This window comes from Tenrec ecaudatus, chromosome 3 (genome assembly GCF_050624435.1).
Source record: "Tenrec ecaudatus isolate mTenEca1 chromosome 3, mTenEca1.hap1, whole genome shotgun sequence".
In the NCBI taxonomy this organism is placed as follows: domain Eukaryota; kingdom Metazoa; phylum Chordata; class Mammalia; order Afrosoricida; family Tenrecidae; genus Tenrec; species Tenrec ecaudatus.
Window position 1 is genome coordinate 88,882,965 of NC_134532.1, and position 15,436 is coordinate 88,898,400.

The following is a 15,436-nucleotide window of genomic DNA, read 5'->3' on the forward strand; positions in this document are numbered from 1 at the left end:
CATATAATCTGTTAAAAATCATTGATACTAGTGGCTAGCTTCAAGTTTTTATTGCCAGTATTAAGATTTCTTTCAATGTTATTTTTAAAAAGAGCCAATATGTTGTAACATATCCGCAAATGTAAAATTTATCCTTTTTTTCCCTTGCAAAACAAAACACCGACAAATGTAAGAGGCACATTGATCTCTAAGAAAGAAAGGATGCCAATGCACAATCGCGTGGGTATATGTAACCGCACACTGGTTACTACTGTGCAGCCATGCTCTTCTTCCCCCCAAACCTACAGGGGCAGGACTGCACTGATCGCCTGCACAGTTCCAAGTGCACACTCCATACATTCCCCAAAGGGGCAACGGGGCGGTTTCCTCTGGGAGCTGCAGGGACCCCATCTTTTCCACGCACCCCGTTTGGTCTGCGGGTTCTCTTAAGTGCACACTATCCCAGTGGTCCGACGACACTAGGTCCCTGGAAGAAAACCCGTATCGAATGTCGTCTCCATTCCACTTTCGGAGCACACGGCCCGGACAAGGACAGGCGACAACTAGACCGCCAGCCCGCCCGCCCGCCGGCCGCAGACGCCCACAGGCCGCCAGTGGCCGCCAAGGCGTTTCGACAGCGCGACGACGCCCGCGCCGGCGCCGCGTGATGACGCAGCGGCGTCACGGTCTCCTAGGAGCGGCGGTCCCGGGCACCGGTTTCAAAGTCGCAGGGCGGGCCGAGGGCACTTCCGGTGCCGGCGCCGGGCGGCCCCGCCACGCTGATGCCGCCGCGCAGGTTGCGGAGGACGCCGTCTCCGGGCTTGGCGCTGGCTTCCTGGGCGTCCCCCTAGGTGGCCCGTCGGGACCCTGGGTGCCCGGGGACTCCGGTGGCTGCCCGCGTTCCCGCCCACTCCGGCGGGGTTCGGAGGACGGGGGACCGGACCCGAAGTCCCCCGCTCGGCGGAGATCTGAGTGGAGGCAGCGGCTGTCTGGGGACGCCTGGAGGAGGGATGCCGATGTGCCGCTCCGGCGCTTGACAACCGCCCGAGCGTTGCCTGAGTTTTGCTTTGCTGAACTGCCAGCGCTGTGTCTTTTTAAGGAAGACGGGGCTGGCGAGAGCCCCACACTCGAATTGGATCGCTATGGCCACAGAAATCGACTTTCTGAGAGAACAAAGTAAGCTCCCTATTCCTCTATTGAGAATTCCGACTTGTTTAAGGCCACTGTTGACCAGCGGATATTTTTTGAGTACCTGCTGGGACCTTAGACGATTTAAAAACACATTTAGCGGCCGAAAAAGGTTGATGGAATACATAGTTCGGCCAGTACTTAGAGGTCCTTTGATTTGCGTGGGGGCTCTACTAGAACACCAAATATGTTTCTTATGCTCCCCGCGTACTCTTGAGAAACGAGAAATCTGACGGCCAGAAAGTATTCCCAAGCCTGCAGGCAGAACCCAGAGGCACAGACACCTCTGATCATTTGTTCTCGAGGTTTATTGAGCTTCTGTTGTATGTTAGCACTTTCAGTTTACGTGCCAGGCATATACCAACATAACTAAGATGAAGTGGACATTTCTGCCTCCCAATAATGTAACTTGGGGAGGGAACTATGGGAGCAATTGCTCTCTCCCCAAGTTTCTTCATAGGCTTGTGGGAATGCGTACAGCATCGAAAAATGTTAAGGTTTGGAAGAATAACATACAGTGCTAACGAGATATTAACTGTTAGAGTTATAAACTAATGACCAAGGGAGGCTTCATTAGAGCGGAAACTGAGGGCAAGTATGGATTTACTACATAAGGACTGTGTAGACTTACCAAATAAGCAGTATAGACAGCACTGAGGACATGAGAAATAGGCTTTCGTCAGAGCTGCCAAGAAGATTGGCTTCAATGAAATAAGGAGGTTGATTCAGGAGAATGATAGGTTCAGTTGAAGGGGTCGATGGATTCCGGTTGGTGAAGGGTCTTGTGGTAAGGAGATTGGACCACTGTACATATGATTTTAAAAAAGAAACAGCAACAAAGAGCACATTGTCACTGAGTTGATTCCGACACATAGTGACCCTATTAGACAGAGTAGAGCTGCTTTGTGGGTGTGTGAAACTGAATTTTTATGGAAGCTAGCAGCCTCATCACCAACTGAGGCAGCTGTTGGGTTTGAACTCCTGACTTTGAGTTTAGTAGTCCAATTCAGAGCCCACTATGTCTCCAGGGTGGCACTGGCATTTCAAATTCTCTAGCTACTCTGTGGGAGAAAGAGGAGTCTGCTCCAGTAAAGATTTGCAGCCTCAGAAGCTCTATATGGGTCACTGAGGTTGAGTGACCTCTAGGGCAGTGGGTTTGGACATGTGATGGGTGCTACTGAAAGGAATGAAGTTTGGAATCCCATGATAACATTGTGATTTGGAAAGCCCTGTCTGCCTCTTAAGAGTAACATGTTGCAGAATTAAGCAGAGTGCAGTAAGAAGTTAACTATTAGGTCCACTGAAATTGGAGATTAGGGGAGTTGAGGAAAAGGGGTAGAAGTTCTGGTTTTAGCTACAGGACAGGTAGAAAGAGCCAGGGGTTTTGAACACAGTCTCTCAATCCAGTCAGACTGGGATGACACCACAGTTCTGCTCTGAAGGTCTTTTTAGCTTCTACTGCATCTCAGTGTGAGCCTTTGTAAAATGAGCGTAATGACATAGTATTCCTTTGGGGGTTACTGTAAAAAGATTGAGATGATGCAAATCTAGCATTTTGCAAGATCTAGCATATGTTAAGTATGTGGTATACATTACATATAGTTATTAATGATACCATTAGCATTGTTTCTTAGCTTTGAAGTGAGAAGAGCCGCACCCCATAGAGTACTGGCCAGACACCATGTGAGTGGTGTGGAGCAGGAACGAGGTGGTGAGGGATATGGCTGCAGTAAGGAGAGCTTCAAGGCAACCAGAAATTTGTTTCTAGAGGAATCAGGCGAGCTAGAATTCTTAGATAAAAATCCAGGTACCATGAGAACCAAATAAGACAGTAAGTTATTTCTTGGAACTGAAAAATAATTCAACAAAAGACAAGTTGGAGAACCTCAGGCAGAAAGAGCAGGGGTAAAAGCAGGAATGGCTTGAAATAGCAGTGCTTCTTTAGGGAACTGAGCGTGGCATGGTAGGTGGCATTGCCCTTTTTCTCTTAGCAGTTAAAAGCCATGCTTGCATTCATAAAGTGGACCCTTGAACACTCAGGTTGACATAAATGACGTGCCTTCCTCTCAGTGAGACCACGTGCTGCTGTGGATTAGGAATCGGGTTGCTAACCTTAAAGTCGACATTTCAACTCCACCACCAGCTGCTCTGTCTTCTTCCATAAAGATTTATGACTTAGAAACCCTAAGGAGCAAGTCTACTCTGTTCCAAATCTACCTGGGGGCAAATTCCTCCTCTTCCCCCTCCTCTTCTACACCTAAATCACCTGTAGTATATTAAGTCTTATTTATCTTGATTATGTTTTCTCATTTATTCCATTTGGATTTGGTAGCCTACTTCAAAAACGTTTATTTTGGCACTTCTCAATTAACTGCCTCTGACAATTCTAGATATCCCTCACAGATTCGGTTTCAGACCACTGCACTGTGCTAGATATCACAATAAAGTGAGTACACACAGTTTTTGGTTTCTCAGTCAGTGCATAAAACATTTAGGCATGTACTATATTGTAATCTGTTAAGTGTGCAGTAGCATGATGACAAAGTTTGAAACATTGTGATCATTACCAACATAAGACACAGACACGAAGTGAACACATGCTGTTGCAGAAATAGCGCCGATAGACTTACTCCACGCGAGGTTGCCACAAACCTTTAATTTATAAAGCTCCCAGTAGTTCCCCGGCACAAGAAGGTTCAGTAACATGAGGTACTGCTGTCACTACCATAGGCAACTCTGCACCCGGCTAGATTGGTTGCTGTGAGTAGGACCAACCGGATAGCTGTGAGTTCCGAGTTGTTGGTTGGTATCGATGTCCAGATAGACAGGCAAATGGAATGGACTAGAATCAATGCTCCATCTGGTAAGAGAGAGCTGATCATCCTCAGGAAGCGGAGGAGCTTGCATGTTAGCAGAGGGACGCAGACTGATTCTTGTAGTGGGGAGACTGAGTGGTGGAAGGAGCCTGGATGTTGTACTGGGTTGTTAAGCATTGCACTGTTACCCACAGGTCAGCTGCTTGGCTGCAGTAAAATGAGGTAGTCTGCTGCCACTAAGACTTACAGCTTCACAAGCCACAGGGAGCAGTTCTACTCTGGTTTATGGGGTCGCCGTGATTGGAATTAACTCAATGTCAGTGGATTTGACTTTTAAGTGGGTTTAGGCTGTGGTGATGGACTTTCTGTTCTTTTAAAAGACATTGTCTTTGTAAGAGCAGTCATTGACGTTTTGATAAAGTTCAGCTCGTCAGTTTATATAGATTGTACTTTTGGTATCATCTAAGAATGTTTTACCCAGCTCAAGGCTGCAAAGATATTTTTCATTGTTTTCATCTGGAAATTGTTTTAGGCTTACATTTAGCTCTGTAATATTTTGAGTTAAATTTTGTATAAGGTATGATGTAAAGGTCAAGGTTATTATTATTTTTCTTGCATTTGAGTGACCAATTGGGAAGAGTACCCTTTCTCTTTTGAATGGTCTTTTCATTTTTATTAAAATTCAGTTGCCCATCGATGAGAGGGTTTCTAAAACTTTGTGGTAAAAAAAAAGCTGTTATCTTTTAATTACTCTTTGCAACTAACGTTTTGAAGTCCTCTGGTGTACATGGATCTACTTCTGAATTCTAGTCTATTCCATTTGCCTGTCTATCTGGACATCAATACTGAGCTGTCTGGATGAGCAGTAATTTTGTAATATGTCAGATGCTGTTGTTTCTGGATGCCATGGAGTCTGGTCCAAATGACAGCGATCCTGTCCTCACAATTGTTGAGCCCCTTGTCACAGCCAACTTGTCTTACAGAGGATGCTCTCTTTTTCACTGACCCTCCGCTTTACCAGGCGTGATGCCCTTCGCAGGCACTGGTCTCTCCCGACAACATGCCCAAAGTACGTCTCACCAGAGCTGCTTACAAGGAACACTTGACTGCACTTCTTCCAAGACACATCTGTGTATTCTTCTGGCAGTCCACGGTACTTTCAATATTCCTTGCCAGTACAGTTCCAATGCTTCAGTTCTTCCGCAGTTTCCCTTAGTTGTTGTCAGGTAATACCGACATCATAAAAATTACTTGGTAACTACAAGGAATTTCAAAAAATTCATGGAATAATTTCATTATCATTCTATTCCGGTTTTCCATGAACTTTCTGAATGTCCCTTACGTTTTATTCTCTTCAGTTTTATTCTGGAACCATTTTTTCAGGATCGGTCTTATTCCTTCATTAGATATTTCATAGATTTTACTAGTGAAGCCAGATGGACCTAGCGTTTACTTTGTGGCATGATTTTAAACTATAAATTTGCTCTCTTTAATAGATATGTGACTATTCGGTGTTCTGTTGTATACTCAATGGGGAACACCAACCATCTGAGATTTTTTGAATTCTCTCTTTATGTATTTTCCCTTCTATATAGGCAGTCCTTGAATTTTGTACAGAATCTGCAACTAAATCTTTAAGTCTAGCTTGTAGGTAAGCCAGGCTAAGTGCAGGTGGCTGAAAGGCTCAGCCCTTTGCAGTGAGTTCAAAGCTTCCTGTGTGGCCAGTTGTGAAGAAGATTGCTGTAGGGCTTTGTTTAGTTATTTCAAAGGAGGGTAAATTTACATAACATTAAAGGGCAAACTGTCTGTAATCTGGTGTTGGTATTTTTGTGATCCAGGGATTTACTCTGTTCTGCCAGTTCTGGTCCATTCGTTCTTCACTAACTCTCCTCTTGATTTCAGGGGTTCCCCTGGGCTCAGCCTGCTTTCCCTCTTTGTGTGATGAGAGTGGGTAACAAGGACTCATTTCATTTGTTTCAAGCCTTCATCATCTAATGTCTGGTGTTTCACAAACCATTGCTTCATTTATTTATTCTCTCTTGGATTATGAAAAACAAGAGCAAGCAGGTGGTCCTTCATACTTCATCTTGGCTGTAAACAAAAACCCTAATTAAGTTGCTACTTTTCCATCTGAAACCCGAGTATCTCATTCCCACTATTACCGTCTTTTAGCCTTATCAAGGGTTCTATTCGAACCATTTATTTTCTTCCACTTGTCTAGTTCTTCCTGATTCTTACTACTATATAATAGGTTGTGACCTTTACCAAGTACTCCAGCCACTGTCCTATTCATACTCTTACTAAGTTTGTTGTTACTGTTAGGGGCCATTGAGTCAGTTCCGATCCATAGGGACCCTATGCAAAACAGAACGAAACACTGCCTAGTCCTGCACCATCTTCACATACTTACAGTCGCTTTGTCAATCCATCTCACTGAGAGCCTTCCTCTTTTTCACAGTCTTCCCACTTTACCCAGCAGGGTGTCCTCCTCCATGAACTGGTCTCTCCTGACAACATGGCCAAAGAATGTGAGATGAAGCCTGGCCATCCTTGCCTCTAAGGAGCACTCTGGCCGTACTTCTTCCCACACAGATTGGTTTGTCCTTTTAGAGTCTATGGTATTTTCAATATTCTTTTCCAGCACCACAATTCAAATGCATTGATTTTTCTGCTGTTTTCCTTAATCATTGTCCAACTTTTTAAAAAATAATCTTATTGGGGGCTCTACAACTCTGAACACAATCCATCCATCCATCCATTGTGTCGAGCACATTTGTACATTTGTTGTCATCATCATTCTTTCTACTAGAGCCCTTGGTATCAGCTCCGCATTTTCCCCCTCCCTCTTTTCCTTCCTTCCTCCCTCCCTCCCTCAACCTTGATAATTTATAAATTATTATTAGTTTTTCATATCTTACACTGTCCAATGTCTCCCTTCACACACTTTTATGTTCTCTGTCCCACAGGGAGGGAGTTATAGGGGGATCATTGTGATCGGTTTCCCTTTTTCCCCTACTTTCCCCTTACCCTCGTGGTATCTGTACTCTCATTAGTCCTGATGAGTTCATCTGTCCTGGATTCCCTGTGTTTCTAGTTCTTATCTGTACCATGTACATGCTCTGGTGTAGTTGGATTTGTAAGGTAGACTTGGGTTCATGATAGTAGGGGGAGGAAACATTAAAGAAATAAAGGCAAGTTGTGTGTTTCATCTCCTCCCGGAAACCCTTCTGTAAGGGTATGTCCAGTTGCCTACAACTTGTACTTGCATATAAGGCAACTGAAAACACCCGGACTTGGGTCAGGCCCACCTTAATCTTCAAAGTAATTTCTTGATTTTCAACACTTTAAAAGAAGTCTTGTGCAGCAGATTTACACAATGTAACGTGTTATTTGATCTCTTGGCTTCAGCTTTGAGCATTGATTGTGATTCCAAGCAAGACAAAACTTTTGACAACTTCAAACTTTTCTCTGTTTGTCATGATGTTCCCAATTGTTCCAGTTGTGAAGATTGCTATCATCCATACTGAAGGATATAATTCTTGATCTGAATATGATTAAGGGCCTGCTTTTCTGTAGCAAATGGCCAGCAGTGCTTTATCCCTAAATATTGTTCTCAAACTAACATGTTCAATAGTCAAAGATAATACCTCAATCATCTGAATAAGGCCAGAAAAATTAAAGGTGAACTAATAAGTAGTTGAAGAGCAAGCGCTGGTGGCACAGTGGTTTAAGCGCTCAGCTGGGAACTGTAAGGCTGTCTGTTCAAACAGACATGCCTCTGTGCAGGGGAAAGGTGTGGCTGTCTCCGTCTGTAAAGATTACAGCCTGGAAGCCCCAGGGGACAGTTCTGCTAAGTCCTACAAGATGCCTGTGGGTCAGCATCGATTTAAGGGTAACAGGGTTTAGTTTTTGGTTTAGTAAGATGTTGATGTGGTATTTTAAACCTGATTGTCTAGCTTCAGTGTCTAACAAAGACATTTACAGAAAAAGAATTTGTGTGTATTGAGTATGTTGTGAGGAGCCCTGGTGGCACAGTGGCTTAAGTGGTGGACTGCTGATTGGCGGTTTGAACCCAGCAGCCACTCCATAGAAGAAAGATGAGACAGCCTGCTTACAAAAAAGATTTACAGCCTCAGAAACCCTATGCCGTGCTTCTACTCTTCCCTATAGTGTCTCTATGAATTGCAATCCGCACTCTAGCATTGGGTTTGGTTTCGGTTTTGGTGTATGTTATGTGTGTTAGATTTACATATATACACAGTCATCTTTATATTGGGTTCATCACAGCAGTGAAATGAAAATTTGACATTATTAAATTTGTGGATTTACCGTATATACTCAAGTATAAGCTGACCCGAATATCTGCCAGGGCACCTAATTTTACCTCAAAAACTGCATTAAAAATGTGCTGAAAAACTCAGTTTATATACAAGTATACATGGTAATTAGCTGCATTTGCAGCTTTAAAAGGAAAAAAACCTATCATTCTAATTTATCTTGTAAAAGCACCAAAGAAAATATAGTTCTTGTTCATAATATAAGTATTTTTAGCAAATTCGTGATATATGGGCAGCTTCTTCAAACTAATGAATCCTATTTGATAAAAAAACTACATATCTTTATGGATAGTTGAAAACATGAAATGTATTTTCTTTCAATGAAAAATCCATTGTTATTAGAGGATCATATCAACACAGTAGTCTGTCAGTGAAGGTCCCAGAGTAAGATGCACTAGGAGGAACGCTCGGTTGATTTACTTCCGAAAATCAGCCAGTGAAAATCCTTTAGGGCCCAGCAGTGACGGGGAGGGAATAAGGCTGGGCAGCTGTGTTGTAGTAATAGTAGTGTCAGAGAGAAGAACCAAGATCTTAGAGATAAGAACCAGAATCTACCCCAGTCGGCTTGGGAGTAAAGTCAGTTAGTTATACCTCCACTTACCAAACGGTTTACCCATTCTGGCACCAGCTGTGCCTCCTACAGCACTCTGCTTCCCTTTTGGTTCCTTAATTCCTTGCACGGAACTCACAGATCAGACTCAGAGTTAAGAAAGTTCATGAGACGCAGACTCAGAATCAACAGGCTACAACCCAGCACCAGGACCAATAAGCACGTAGGCAATGTCTGGGAGGCTTCTTTAGGCCCTTCTCTGCTGGGTTCATCCCCTCTCAGCGAGAAGGTCTTTCCTAGTGCCCTCCAGCCAGTCTTCCTTTTGGGCCCCTCAGGCAGGGCTCTCTGCCTCCCGTCTTCCCGCACTCCGCCTTTCCAGTGGGAACTGAGGAGCCCACAGGCAGTGTTGTTAACAGCTTTGTGCATCTCCTTCACCGGCATCCCTAGCAGCTGGTTTCTGCCATCACCACTGTGCAGCAGAGTTTTTCTTAGCTTGTTGCTCTGGGCTTCGCTGTAAAGACTCCTCCATGCCTTTCACTGAATTCACTTCAGCTCCTGTCATCTGAAAGAAGTGTCTTTAAAAGGTAATCTGGTTCCCTTAGTGGCATTTCCAAATCCAGTCATTTGGATGTAGTCTGTGAAGGACGCTGCTGTACACCTTGAAAGGACAAAATCTAGAATCCAGGTAGCCTGTAGCACACTGCCAGCATCACCAGGGGATTACATGTTGTAAATAAGGGAAAAGGCAGAATAGACAGACACACAGGGGAAGATAGACCTCATGTCTACACGTAGAGGAACCTCGGGATTGCTGGTAGTTGCTGGGAACTAGCAGAGAGGCCCTCAGAATGCCGTGATTGGACTGAGAACGTGATTTGTATTTTAATCTCTGTGATGCGGATAAAATTAATTCCTGTTCTTTAAAACTGCCCACTTGTCCTTTCGTCATAACTACTACTAAATTCTTTCTAACTATTCAAGCAAAAGCCCCTCAAAACATGAGGATACGTTTATGACCATGGATAGAGGAAAGCTTCAACAGAAGCAAACATTTTTTTAAAACTGAAAAAAAAAGAGATATATAAATAAACTTCATTAAAAGTAATAATGTAGGTATCATGAAATACATCAACAAGTGACCAGACCAGCTAAGACATTGAGAGGATATGTTTATGAATAGCAGAGCACTGAGAGTTAATTAGTATCCAGAATTTATCAAGATTTTTCACAAACAAAAGTACACTCACACCAATTGGAAAATGGTTAGAATATAATCTGATCATTTGTAGAAAATAGAACTTGAACAGCTACTAAAAATATGAAGAGGTCCTATATTCATGAGAAATACAAGGAATGCAGATTAAACAACAGTGAGATAAATGCTTATTCAATGAAAAATTGCTATTCTGTAGAGAGTTAATGCCCTTCTCCAATTATCAGCCCATAATTGACTTTAAACCTTAAGGTAGTGAGAACTTGTGTCTAGAGAATTATTCGTACTTGAAAACTCTATCAAAAAGAGAAACTTGTCTTGAAATTACTTTATTCGTGGCCATAACTCCTACCTGATTTTGAGATTGTTAAGAGAAAAAGTAATAGGCAGAAATGGAACAATAGTGGTGTTGAAATTATAGTGCTATGTGTCAAATATATTCAAAGTTCTGAGAGTAACTACCCATAGTTAATCAACCTGCAGGAGCACAGGCTCCAAGATTTCTCTCAGGTGTGACACAAAGCACATTTTTACGAACTTTCCAAAATGACTCTGAAAATCCATATGGGCATGACAGATTCACAGATTTCAGCAAAAATCACTATACTCACAGTTATAATTTATTATAGAGAAAGAAATCACATGGTGAACACCCAAAAGAAGAGACACATTGGGCAAAGTCTGGGAAGGTCCCAAAGACAAAGCTTCCATTGGCCTCAGGACATGTTAACTTAAGTGTATCAGTTTGTGAGACTGTGCACAGAGCATTGCCACCCAAGGAAATTTGACCAAATCTCTGTTTCAGAGTGTTTACTTACTCCAGCTCCATTACGTAGACGCGCTTGATTGATTGCAAACGGTCGCCAGATCAACTGATAACCCTGTACTGAAAGCTAAAGGCATATAGTACTTACTGGATTGCCAAAGCATAGTTATTCTAGATGGCTAACCCTCTCCCTAAAATTATTGGAGCTGGCCTGCCTCAGCCTTAGATCAGTGTGGACACTTAGATCAGAACCCTCCCTAAGCAAAAGCACTCCCTCCAGCTGTGACACAGATTCTCTCTCGGAACTCGGGGGGGGGGGGGGGGAGTAGATAATTACTTTTTAAAACTTAGGTAAAGAAAAATTACATTATTAATACTTCATAAGTACCTGTTCCTTTATCAAAGCCACATACAAAGGATCTTTAAAAAGCTTATGAAAAACTATTATGAAAAGATAATAACTAATTGGATGTTTGGGTTATGTGCAGTTTGGGAGCCAACGTTGGTTATCCTGGCTTTTGATGTTGAAAGCGCACGCAGCATTGTGATTGGGCATGTCATTGGGAATGATGTATATATTTAAGTAAAGCTGTATTAATTTGTACTATTATCAGCGGTGTTTGAGAATCTGCTTTATTCCACTTTCTCATTTGCTACTTAATTTCATTTTAACCATCCTCTTTATGACTCTTAATTTATAATTTTCTGATGCCTAATAAGCATGATATCTTTTTATGATTTTTTTAATTCAAATTTGTTACCAATTTTAAAATAGGGCTGTCTGCCTTTTTATTGATAAAAGTTCTTTGTATATTTTGGAAATGTCCTGTATTAGTTAAATGGGTTAGAAATATTTCCTATAAGTCTATGGCTTGCATTTTTATTTTCTTAACTGTCCCTTTAGTAAATACAAATTTATAATTTTAATGTAGTCCACCTTATGAGCCTTTTCTTTTATGATTAGTTCATTTTGCGTTCTGATTAAAAATTCTTTCCATACATCAAGGTCATATAAATCAATCAGTTACGTCTAGAAATTTTATTGTTTTGGCCATCACATTAAAATATATAATCTACTTCAAATTGAGTTTTGTAAATCTTGCATCATTTTTACCCCATGATGCTATCTAGTTGACCCCAACCACTTCCAAAAAGATTGTCCTGTCTGTCCTCTACTATTCTGTGTTGTTGTTAGGGAGTTTCAAGTAGGGTCCAGTCCGTATCCTCCTTAAGCGCCCCAGAAGGAAACACAGCCTGGTCCTGCATCACAGTTGTTCAGTTGTTCCTATGCCCAAGACCATCATTGAAGCACTGCCTCAGTCCATCTCACTGAGAGCCGCTCTCTTTTTTGCTGTCCCCCCACTTTACAAAGCAGGATGTCCTTCTCCAAGGACTGGTCTCTCCTGACATGTCCAAAGTATGGGAGATGAAACGGCGCCATCCTTCCCTCTCAGGGGCACTCTGGCCATACTTGTTCCCCCACAGACTGGGTTGTCCTTTCAGCAGTCCCTGGTACTTTGAATATTCTCCAGCACCACAATTCCAATGCTTAGATTCTTCCTTGGTCTTCTTTATACAATGTCCAACTTCCACAATCATGTGAAGTAATTGAAAATACCATGGTTTGTGTCAGGCGCCCCTTAGCCCTCAGAGTAATATCCTTGCATTCCAACACTTAAGAGGTCTTGTGCAACAGATTTACCCAATGCATGACGGTGCCTTTTGATCTCTTGAGTGCTGCTTCCATGAGCATTGGTTGTGAATCCTAGCAAAACAAAATCCTTGACAACTTCAACCTTTTCTCCACTTAACATGATGTTACCTATTGGCCCAGTTGTGAGGATTTGGGTTTTCTGTAATGAATACTTGGATTCTCTTCTGTTGATTTTTTTTGTCTTTATACCAGTATCATACTACCCAAATTATTATTGCTTCATAGTGCATCTTGATATCTGTTAATAAGAATGTTGACACACCGTGCAAAATGTGACCACTGCCACTGAACAGTATGCATACAAATCGTTTAAATGGAACCTCATTTGCTATGTAAAATTTCATTAAGAAAACAAAAAAATATTTTTATAATGTATTTGGCAATTTCTTTTTCTCATACCTTTTATTTCTTTTACTACCCTATTACATTAACACATACACACACACACACAAATGTTGCCTTAGAATCCATTATAATCCATAGTAACCTTAAAGACAGACTGTGACTGCCCATACCGTTTTCAAGGCTTTATGGAAGCTGATATCTTTATAAAGCCACATCTTTATCCTGCTGAGCAGCTAGTGGGTTCACGTCCTAGACCATTCAGTTAGTAGCCACCTGCTTTAACCATGGCACCACCAGGGATCCTTGTTAATATTAACTTAGACCTCAGATAAAGTGTTGACTGAATGTCAGGAAGAATTATCTTTGTGTCATACACAATTTACAAGTGAAAGTTAAGAAAATTATTCCTTCTGGGGATTTTCTTCTCTTTTTTCTTTGATTCTAGCTTATTTGTGTTACTATCCATTAATTTGCTCTCTGTGGCTTTAGCCCTTTGGGATTTGTTGAGACTTGCTGTGTTGTTGGCAAATTGTCAATTTAAAATGTACTATGTGAGCCTAAAATAATTGTGTGTTGTGCAGTGGTTGGATGCTATTTACTGTGTATGTGTCTTGATGTGAACATGCATATGTTCGTGTGCTTTTTGAATTCTCTCAGCTCTGTTCTCGACCTGACCTTCTTTTTCTGTTTCTTCGAGTCCCTCCACAATTTAATGTGATTCTCTGTCCTACAGCTTCTTCTCAATTGGGAGTTTGTACAGGAAGAGGGTTTAGATGATTTTAAGAATTCAATATAATATGTCTGCACCTTGTCTTTTTCAAAAGGAACCTAATTTATTCTAGTAACGAATAAAATATATGGATAATATTTTTGACTCTGCTAATTTGCAGAGCAAATGCAGAGTTGGAGAATTTGTGAAATCAGAAAAATGAATTATTTCAACTCTTTGGTTTTCCATCTTCAGGACTTAATTAGCTTAGGTATATGAAAGAACTTGTTGAAGCTCTATGATGGTATGCTTTATAATGAAATAGTAACTAGGATATTGCTAATTTTTTTTAAATTGAACCTTATTGTTCAGTTTTACACTTTGCCTTTACCCAGTGAACTACAAATTGTTATTTTTTTACTTTGTTTCAGATCAGAGACTAAATGAACTTCTTAGACAGTCTCAAGTGGAAAATTTTTCCAAATATTCATCTATACAGGTATGTAAATTCAGTGAGTCCTAATAAACTAGGTTCAAATTTAGTTGTAAATATAGCAACATAAATATGAATGCAGAATAATTTCTATTTAGGATTATTTTTATGTGAAGTTGACATACAGCATTTTGAAATTTTGAGTATAGCTTTTATTTTGCATGCTTTTGCCTAATAAATGTAAATTTTTCTGTGATATAAATTGACATTTTCCACCCCACAATTGGAGCTTACATATTATGGAGTTGAAATATCTTTAGTTCCAAAGTGAGAATTCATTCAAATTTTTAGACATCCTAAAATTTCTTCTCAAGATTGGCCCAGTTGCATATCTTCTTCTCTGAATTTTCATAAATGATGACAAACGTATGAACTGACTTACAATAGTGAATACGATATGGCATTGTTTTTATCTCTATTTAAAATTAAATGTTGTGTTTAAGATATGTTTTTTAAGCGATTAAGGTGTACTTATTGTTGGAATCTGAGCTACAGAATACTGAAAGCAAAATAAGAGTCTGGGCTTAGTGATGGCCCTCTACCGAATCAAGGAGCCCTGGTGGCATAGTGGTTATGGATTGGGCTGCTAACTGCAAGGTCAGTGGTTTGAAACCACCACAGCGCTTTCTACTCTTGTAAAGAGTAAAGGGTTAAGGTCTTGGAAACACACGGGTTATTATGCCCTGTCCTATAGGATCCCAATGAATTGGCACTGAGTTTGGTGTTTTGCTTTCTACTGAAGCTATAGTTTACCATTGACTCGATGGCAGTGAGTTGGTTTATTAAAGCAATCAAGATTTTTTTTTTGCTCTTGATGGAAATGAATCTTGTAAGTAGAAATGAAATTGTATGACATTAAAATGAGAGGAGTTGTATAAGGTTTTTGGTTTAATTAGCATACTCATCTTTATAGATATTTTCTTTAATGTGTTATACTTTGCAGTTGCCCTATTGTCCTTTGTATTTATTTCCTAAGAGCAGACAGTCCAAAGAATCTTAAAACCATCAGTGCACCACTGTTCACTGTGTTAACCAAACTTTTTCGTTTGTATATTTTGTTATCTATTCTTAACTAAGAACTGCAATCATCTGGGTGATAAAGAATCTTTTATAAACTGACAGTCTCCAAGCACTTCTCAGGTTCTTAGGTTCTTGGGTTCTTTGGGCTCTGTTTAGTGTCTAATAGCATTGACCTGGAAGGAGATTTTTTTTCAAGGCATGGTGTTGCAGTATCCATGGAAGCTCTGACTGATTTCATGATGAAAAATGGCTTCCTTAAATACCATAACAATGATTCCAGACAGCATTTAAGATTTATGTACATTT

General features: G+C 41.0%; 1 protein-coding gene across 1 annotated transcript in view; it reads left to right on the plus strand.

Moving 5' to 3' along the window:
• The first annotated feature begins 690 nt into the window (after positions 1-690).
• The window catches only part of SCLT1 (sodium channel and clathrin linker 1), a 223,238-nt gene continuing 208,492 nt past the window's right edge, over positions 691-15,436 (plus strand). The window contains exons 1-2 of the mRNA XM_075543790.1: positions 691-1,155; positions 14,049-14,116. Coding sequence (XP_075399905.1) covers positions 1,122-1,155; positions 14,049-14,116 — 102 coding nt within the window. The 5' untranslated portion in view covers positions 691-1,121. The remainder of the gene's footprint in view (positions 1,156-14,048; positions 14,117-15,436) is intronic.